The sequence below is a fragment of the Austrofundulus limnaeus genome, unplaced genomic scaffold (genome assembly GCF_001266775.1).
Source record: "Austrofundulus limnaeus strain Quisiro unplaced genomic scaffold, Austrofundulus_limnaeus-1.0 Scaffold320, whole genome shotgun sequence".
NCBI classification, from domain to species: domain Eukaryota; kingdom Metazoa; phylum Chordata; class Actinopteri; order Cyprinodontiformes; family Rivulidae; genus Austrofundulus; species Austrofundulus limnaeus.
In genome coordinates this window covers 500,149-509,171 of record NW_013952722.1, presented here as the reverse complement: position 1 = coordinate 509,171, position 9,023 = coordinate 500,149, and the positions used below count along the sequence as shown (strand labels likewise).

Sequence of the window (9,023 nt, the reverse complement as noted above, 5' to 3'; positions counted from 1 at the left end):
TGTCACATCAGTGCTGTGGAGCGTTCACACAGGGGTCTGACGCAGGTCACATTTAAAATGTAATGTGAACGTTCACACAAAAAGATCGGATTTTTTCAAAAAAATCGGAACTGAGCATTAAGACCTGCAGTGTGAACGAAGCCTTAGTCGAGCACCATCTCATGCTGGATTCTCTTATTCAAATTATAATTTATGACTCAGCCCCCCGTGAGCAAAAGGTGTGAATCAGGGCCTCAACGATAACCAACTCAAAGAGCGAAAGAGAGACGAAAACAAGGGGACGTTGAACCCCTCTTGCACTCACTACATTCACAAAACAAAACACCAAATAACCACAGCCGAAGCATCCAAACCAATAAGTCAGGTGATGGGGCACATGACCCTCTATGAACAATAGAGCTAATCAAGCCTATTGTTAGGCCATGGCCCTCTTTTGCATGTGACTAACCTGTTTGTCCACCATGTGGAGGCAGTGCTTATAAGGCTGAGTTTCACCTTAAACTCATCAGACTGAAGAAGTCTCTGGGAGGAGAGRCGAAACGTTTCACTAAAGAAGAACCCATCCAGAGGACCTACTTTTTCATTTTGATTTTTTTCTACCTGGATTACTGAGATGCATCAGGACAAATAATTTATGTAGCGTTGTCGATAGTAAGTCGATAATTTAATAGTTGATGCATTTTTATTTATTTATTTTTTGTTTGTTTTTTCAAACTTCATTTTTCTTTCCAAACTGCTGCAGCACCTTCCACTGCCGTGTCTAACTTTGTCCTTGACACACATGCGCAGTAGTGGTAATTAGGGCTGCCACAAATGATTATTTTTATAGTCAACTAAACAGTGATTAGTCGACTATAAAAAATACAAAGTTAGAAAAAAAACAATTGATTTTAATAGGTGACATAATCATGACTAATCSTGGCAGCCCTACTTCGGGATACGTTTTATCACAAACCAGTCAGAAAAAGGAAACCAACACTAAAAAAAATCCATTATTTGACTTTGAAGCAAGAAAAGATCACAGAAAAAGATCGTTAATGATCTTAGCCACAGCAAAGTCAAAGATTACCGAAAGTGTACATTTAATTTTCTTGGCTTGAGAGTTGTGCAGCCAGAGACAAAAACAGGAAGTTTTAAAGTTTATAGTCGTTTTTTTAATACAATAGAAATAGCCTTTATTTTCCCGTTGAGGGGGAATTCAGGTGTCACAGCAGCATCAGTACAGAGGTTCACACACTGGTATATAAACTATAGACAATGCACACATTAAAGGTGTTACACTCAGGATGTGTGAGGATCAGTCTCAGCTGTGACATTTTCTGTCCTCTGTATGTTTTGACATGTTTGTAATGAAAATTGAAATAACAGACTGTGGTTTTCTTCAGGTGATCGCACCAACGTGGCCAGCACCGACCTGTCGGAGATCCTTCCTGAGGAGGTGGAGGCTGAGGTGAAGCTAGCCGCTGAGATCTCCATGGGCACAGAGGTGTCGGAGCAGGACATCGCCAACATCCAGCACCTGTGTGATCAGGTACGACTGCGGTCGCAGTGAGAAAAGAACAGGTTTGTCCTGATWGGCTGCGAGTCTCCGTGTCTGTGGTGATGATGACGACAGTTGTCTTCCTCCTGAACTGACTCATGTGGGTTCTCAGTCACTACCTCATCTGAACGGTCACATGACTCTGCTGGTTCAGCTCGTCGTCTCTCTGCTGCTGCGAGCCCGGCTGATGTGTCTCTCCTCTGCAGGTGATTGAGATCTCAGAGTACCGCGCTCAGCTCTACGACTACCTGAAGAACAGGATGATGGCCATCGCCCCCAACCTGACCGTGATGGTGGGCGAGCTGGTTGGCGCCCGGCTCATTTCACACGCCGGTACGTCCTGACACGTTCTCCGCCCCCGCCAGGCAGTGATGATGAGGACAACATGTCGTTCTCCTGAATATGACTGATGCTCTAAGTCACTACCTCATCTGAGCCGACCTCAGCAGCGGGGTCCAGACAGAACTGAACCCAGGGTTCCTGCAGAGGCAAACTGAACTAGAGCCTCAAAATCACACTCACTTTAGGTTCCACTAAGTGTGTTTCCATCAAGGCTTTTTGATGCACATTTAGAAGTGTCGCATTAAAAATGCGGAAAAAAAGTCTGATGGAAACAGCARAATTCAGGGAAAAAAATCCTCAATTCGCTAAAAAGTTTTAACGCTCGCTTGAGGTGGTTTTTGGGTTTTTCAAAAATCACTTAATGCACAAAAGGAGAGATGGAAACACTTTTGCCGAATAAGTTGTGACGTAGCGAACATTTACCTCACGTAGCTGATCAGTTGTTCCCCGGTACCAGTTTCGGGTCGGCTGCAGCCGCGACTGGCAGCAGGACCCTCCTCCYGCTGTCGGCGTCTTCTCAGTAATCCCGTAACGTGAAGAAAATTGCATTTCTTTCTCTACGTCTCCAGACAGCAGTAACATCTCCAAAACTAGTTGGTAACAGAATAATCACAACTTTCCTGATAGTAGCAACACATTACTGGTAACTTCTCTCCATTATCCTGAGATGTGTGGACMCTGTGAGTTTAGCGACGGTTACTTAGCGACGGTTACTTCCTGTTTACTACGCACATACGTATGACGTAATTGATTCGCTTCAAGCCAGTTGATGGAAACTCAGTCTGATTCACATTTCTTCATTTTTTCCTCTTTATGAAATTATTGAAATTAGCTCAACATTTGAATTAAAATTGTATGTAATTGGATGGAAACACAGTTAATGACTCTCAGCTGCTTCTAAATAAACATCTGTAACATTAACATCTGTGTGATGCTAATGTGGATTAGCTCATTGTTAATCAGATCCACCACCCAGTGGGTTGACATATTTTGCTAACACAAACATGACAGATGCCAGTAGCTGTTGCCATTGATTAGAACAAAGATGTAAAACACTAAATTTTAGCTTGGTATCTGTAAATGTACTGAACTGTCATTTTTGTGCGTTTATGAGATCAATTCTGTGGTGATTATCTTGAATTRTAGTAGTCGGCACGGCTAGTCAAAAGAGTTAACTTTGCTAACTCATCTGTTAACTAAAAATATAACTTTGGATCTGTAACCATGTTAAAAGAAATGGTGAAAGCTAATGCTAAACAGCTAATTCAGTTAAAACAATTGGCAGAAGCTAACATTAAAGGAGACCAATTATGGGTCCTTGAAATTTTTATGGTATATCTGTGGGCTATCCAGACCATGTTCATTCAATTTAATGCTCAAAATAATTCTCAGATAATAAAATTTCCTAGAGGAAACACCAGATATTTAATTTTGCCTTTAGTTTCTGAACAAACAYGGTGTCCTGAGACTTCTGACTCAGTCTGGCATTAAGAAATGGAAACCTTTATATCTGSTACTCTAATGTGCTGCTCTGTTTTAAGGGTCTCTTCTGAACCTGGCCAAGCACCCGGCTTCCACAGTCCAGATCTTGGGAGCAGAGAAGGCTCTGTTYAGGGCCCTGAAGACCCGCAAAGACACCCCCAAGTACGGTCTGATTTATCACGCCTCTTTGGTGGGCCAGACTACAGCCAAGAACAAGGGCAAGGTAAGACCAGGCAGCAGACGACACACCTGGCAGGTAGAGGTGAGCTGAAATGAACCTGTCCCGTAACACCTGCAGATCTCAAGAATGCTGGCGGCTAAAACCGCTCTGGCCATTCGTTACGACGCTCTGGGAGAGGACACAAACACAGAGATGGGAGCAGAGAACCGAGCCAAGCTGGAGGCCAGGCTGAGGCAGCTGGAGGACAAAGGAGTGAGTAGAATAACCTGCAGGATGCCTTTCATCAGGGTCATGAATGAAAGTCTGCCCTCTTTAGTTCTGGTGTTTTCTGTTTCAGGCCTAATGATCTGATCTTCATCAGGTTCTAAAGGTAACATTTTAAATAACAAACACCAAGAGGAAGAGTTCAGAACTCAATTGTGGAACCTAGATTCTTGGGAACGGTGGTCTCAGGTTTCATCTTCCTAAAACCTACAGTGCAGTATTAACCTGCCACCCTGACTGGGTGTCCACTGTTCAGTGTCTGTACAGCACACATGGGCCCTTAAGTCCCCAGATCTCACTGAGATGATTGAGAGCTGGTGGTTTTCTCAAGGAGAAATCCTGCTCRTGTCCTCATTCCTTATCAATATTCCTGATAGTCTCTCCTGAAGCGTGTTGGGCTTAAAACACAGGAATGTTGGCAAAGTAAACGTTAGGACTATTATGTAAATTTGTCACAGAAGCCTCATTTATACGACAGCTCAGTCCAGGACTGATGTRYGTTCTGTCTTCTGATCATTCAGAAAAAAACACGAAGACGGCAAGGTGGGAAAAGTGAGCCCACCTCTGATGTCCCTCTGAGTCACCAAGTGAAGYAGTAACAGAGCCAGGCAGRCCGACTTGTGAAAAATCAACCCGTAGTTCTGCGGCTCAGGTGATAAGCTGATATCAGTGATTTACCACTGGATTAATCAACAGATTTATTACAGAGGAAATATTAMAGATACAGAACAGCAACTGTGTRGTTAGTTTAAAAAACATTGAACCACAGTTTTGCTAAAATTAGTTGATTCAGTTTGTTTTGTTTGATACGATGCAGCAGACRTCCATCACACAATAAATACGTCACAGTCCACTTCAGCCGAGCTGAGTTGTGCTCCACACCTCTGTGGTTCCACGCTGCTGGGTTCATTTCTGAACACATACATGTGAGCGGGGCCTGGCCAGCCTCACCTGTGGTTTATGAAGGAACAGAGGGAGCTYGAAGCTGGACCGGTCTGTGTGGCCGTTTCATGAAAGAAGCTACTGAGACTTCCACAGCTTCTGCCGAGCGGGACAGGAACATGTCCTTACACAACCTGGCCAACAGTCACTTAGAGCTGCCTGTGTCTCCACGCTGTCTCCTTCAAACACTGGAGTTGAGCAACATGAATCATGATTAATCGTGGCATTTAGCAGCACGACGGCTCAGTGGTTAGCATCRACGCACCACAGCAAGAAGGTCCTGGATTCGATCCCCGGTTCGGACCTGTGGCCTCATGCATAAAGGATTGCGCAGCTTTCACACTAAAAGTTGACGTCTTTAAAGATTTTATCTCAGTAGAGACCAGACTYGATGACTGGAAGAGTCCAAAATAARCCCAAAAATTTWAAATGGTGTTTCAGTTCTGATACACAAAACCTAAGAATTATGGAGGGTGGACTTCATTTGTTCTATGACTTTCTGACTCTCAAACTAAAAAAAATAGATTTTTGATTTGATGGTCTTTTTTTCTGTCTTCAATCATTCAGATCCGTCGAATCAGTGGAACAGGAAAAGCCATGGCGAAGGCTGAGAAATATCAGCACAAGAGGTGAGGAGCTGTGCGTTTACTCTTTTTAAAGAGGCTGAATCTTCAAAAAGACATTACCATCCCTTTATTTGTTTGTTTCTCCCAGTGAAGTACGAATTTATGACCCGTCKGGAGACTCGACCATCCCGTCCACCTCAAAGAAGAGGAAGATCGAAGAGGTGGAAGAAGAAGAGGAAGCATTGCCTGTAACACCAGTGGTCAAATCCAAAAAGTCCAAAAAAGAACCAGAACTAGAAGGTGAGTAAACTAGCTGAATATTTCATTCACATCCTGAGGTTTGTTCAACTTAACATCCTGCTTTTTTCTCATTTTCCTTTAAAAAGAAGTTGAAACGACAGATACTCCCAAGAAAAAGAAGAAAAAGAAAGATAAAACAGAAGAAGTGATGCTGAAGGAGGAAGAGGAGGAAGTAGTAGTGACCGAGGTTTGCGAGGATAGTTTTTAACTAGATTGTTACAAAATATCAAAATAATAATTTTTTCCAATTGTTTCATTAAGACGACAAAAAAATATGTATTTTAACAAACATCTGTTCTGTTCTTCAGTCGACAAAAAAGAAGAAAAAGAAGAAAGTCGAACAGGAGGAGCCTAAAGAAGAGGAGGAGGAAGTAGAAGTGAGTGAGGTGAGAATTTATCAAGGAATTAAAGTTTTTAATATTTTTATTTTGGTTTTATAAGTTTGTTTTTATTTCCAGCCAACAAAAAAGAAGAAGAAGAAAAAGAAGGTGAAGGAGGAAGACGAGTGAAAACATGGGCCGGTGTACATACTTTGTTTTTAATTTTTTTAGATTTTTGAACAGTGTTTTATGTTGAAAGGCTGTATTTAATGCCTATCCTGTTTTGTTTTTTGTTTTTTTTTCAACAACTGAATCGTTGTCATTTTATGACATATGAAAGAAAACCTCTACAAACCAATAAAATCTGAGTTATTTTTTATGTTTTTCTCCCATTTCATTTTAACAGTTTGGGCATTTAATTATATCATATAAGTCTCTATAGAATAGAGTACAAAGTCTTTATTGTCCTCTGCAGGGAAATTCAGGTGTAGTAGCAGCAGCAGGTTCATACATTAATCCACAGAAACCATGTGACAAAGCTATGACACATTATCAACTGTAGCCACCGGCGCCGGAATGGGGGCACTTTATGGCCCTGGTCATCAGCTGGTCCAACGACATTTACAGGCGCCGCTGCACCCAACGCTGACGAGTTATGACTTCTCTCTCGGTTCTGTTGCGGTGCACGCTCGCTCGCAACCTGGAGTAAACTCTTGATGATAAAGTATTTAAGTGAGGCGCGGTGCGCACAGTCGAGGGTTTACGCACATCTGCCAGCTCTGAATCGGGCTGATCATAAACCTGCCTGACACCTGAAAAAACGTTTCGACTCTGATCCCATCCGTGTCGACCAAAGCAGCCTAAAAATAAAAATTTGTATTTTGTGCCACATCTGCCCCAAATGTGTGCGCAACAACCATCCGTTCTCCAGTACACTGACGGGTTGTGGAGAAAAGAGAGAGAAAAAATCCCAGCCCATAGTCCTTTACAGGTCCGGGCCAAATGCTCACCTCTATTTGACCCAGAGCAGATAACTTTCCTGCGGGGTAAACAAATAATTGCGTGGAGTTTGTCATTATTTTTGCTGTCCAAACGCAGAGCGTTTGCGCTGAGAGATGACCGGGCGCTATGGAGAAAATACTGCCAGACGAGGAAATGTCATTTTCCCCCTCAAAATAAAGTTTTTTAACTAAATTACCTAAACAGTTTGATTTACTTACCATCTCTTGCGTGAGTAAAAAGACTGCGTTCCAGCACAAGTTTCTGACCCGCTCTTCCAAACTGTGGAAATTATTTACGTTTAGTTTTTTTCATGGTCACTTGATCACCCTTCCTAATAAATGATTTAAATAAAACATTCACAGGTAAAAACTCCATTATTTAATTGTTGCTTGATGATGAGTCAAGCTCAAATGGCTGCTGATGAAATGAAAAATATTTAAAAAATAAAAACACCTTATTCATGACTGCAGGTTTTTTTTTTCATGTTAGACTTTTTTTTTTGCAGCTTTTCCATATCTGATGACTGCAATGTATCCACTGAGATTACCCTGTGGTGAAACTGAACTTGTGCGCCTGACGTCCTAGGTGCGTGCGGTGGAACCCGACCCCCCACCTGAAAAATGAATCCGGCGCTGCTGACTGTAGCAATAATAGAATTAAAGATGGTAACAAAAATAAACAGAATAAAATAATAATGAATAATTACTGTACTGGACTATCAAGATGAATTTAGATTAAAATGAAAATAAAAGCAAGACTGCAGAAAAACTTGACAGGAAAAATCAGCCATGACAGACTCATGATCTGAGGGGGTGTGCAGAATGATTCAAACTCCRTCATTAAGACCAGTACAGGAAAAATGATGTACAATTGCCACAGATTATTATTTATATAATGAGTGAGAGGTAGAGTTGTTTGATGTGCAAACACAAACCTGGACGCTTATCATGACTGATGTGAGCGGTGATGGTTATAGAGTCTAACAGCTGATGGGAGGAAGGATCTGCGCTAACGCTCCTTTGTGCATTTAGGATGCAGCGGTCTGTCACCGAAGGAGCTCTGCAGATCAGCTACAGTTTTATGCATCGGGTGTGAGGTGTTCTCTGTTACAGATGTTATTTTTGCCAGAGTTCTTCTGTCTCCCACCACCTGCACAGTTAGGTTTAGAGGTATGATGTGAATTAAGTTCTGGTTCAGATTATGGTTAACTATAGACTAGTAATGGTTAGTTTTACTAGTTAGGTTTAGAGGTATGGTGTGAGTTAAGTTCARGTTAGWGTTAACTAYAGACCAGTAATGGTTAATTTTACTAGTTAGGTTTAGAGGTATGGTGTGAGTTAAGTTCTGGTTCGGATTAGGGTTAACTATAGACCAGTAATGGTTAGTTTTACTAGCCAGGTTACCTAACCCTAATCAATACTTAGAAAAAAAAACATCTTACCTCGTTTATGATGCATGGTTACAGATTGCTAACTTGTTTCTAAATTTAGGTAGTTTAAAAACAAAATTATTTTGTATTAACTCATATTCTGCTGCAAAATATCACTTACTTTCTTTTTAAAAGTTAGGATATCTTATGATGAGGTTATGAGGAAAATTTGATAGGTGATTAAACTTTTTTTGGGGTTTCCCAAACGCTGCTAGTTGTTTAGATCATTAGTCGTTCAAAACAGCCTAAAATTCCTCCTCCCTCCCCCACCTCCATCTTGTCCCTTTCAGCTCTGCAGGTGAGAAATGAGCTGCGAAGGATCAAGGTGTGTAACGGTACATTCATGGCTGGAGTCCTCAAAACAGAGGGGGGTGGCTGAGAGTTGCGAGGGTGAGTGGGGTGGGGTGTGATGGAGGCCTCAGAGCGGAGTGGGGTGGAGGATGTGGGTGATGGTGGAGAGCTGCGATGTGTGAAGCTCTGATCCAAGAAGAAAAAAATTGTATAGGTCTTCTGGACGGGTTTTTCTCTAATGAAACGTTTCGTCTCTCCTCCAAGAGACTTCTTCAGTCTGAGAGTTTCAGGCAAAATTCAGGCTTTGACATCAGCAGAATGTTGCCCGTGGATTATCTCTGGGATTGATGGACAGAAGAAAGGA

At 41.9% G+C, this 9,023-nt stretch overlaps 1 protein-coding gene and 1 long non-coding RNA gene across 4 annotated transcripts in view; both read left to right on the top strand.

Moving 5' to 3' along the window:
* Positions 1 to 5,840, top strand: part of nop58 (NOP58 ribonucleoprotein homolog (yeast)) — a 15,789-nt gene extending 9,949 nt beyond the window's left edge. Inside the window, exons 8-14 of one of the 2 annotated variants that reach the window (XM_014022234.1) lie at positions 1,386 to 1,531; positions 1,747 to 1,873; positions 3,424 to 3,587; positions 3,663 to 3,797; positions 5,319 to 5,380; positions 5,466 to 5,617; positions 5,707 to 5,840. In XM_014022234.1, coding sequence (XP_013877688.1) covers positions 1,386 to 1,531; positions 1,747 to 1,873; positions 3,424 to 3,587; positions 3,663 to 3,797; positions 5,319 to 5,380; positions 5,466 to 5,617; positions 5,707 to 5,825 — 905 coding nt within the window. In that variant the 3' untranslated portion in view covers positions 5,826 to 5,840. Of the gene's footprint in view, positions 1 to 1,385; positions 1,532 to 1,746; positions 1,874 to 3,423; positions 3,588 to 3,662; positions 3,798 to 5,318; positions 5,381 to 5,465; positions 5,618 to 5,703 lie in introns of both variants that reach the window. The other variant, XM_014022233.1, reaches the window with a different exon arrangement.
* Positions 5,841 to 5,954: 114 nt separating this feature from the next.
* On the top strand, positions 5,955 to 6,316 carry LOC106527371 (uncharacterized). 2 transcript variants are annotated; one of them, XR_001311385.1, is made up of 2 exons: positions 5,955 to 5,994; positions 6,076 to 6,316. It is a non-coding gene; the product is annotated as an uncharacterized LOC106527371 (long non-coding RNA). The 2 variants fall into 2 exon arrangements; XR_001311384.1 differs by having other exon boundaries at positions 5,961 to 6,003.
* The last annotated feature ends 2,707 nt before the right edge of the window (positions 6,317 to 9,023 follow it).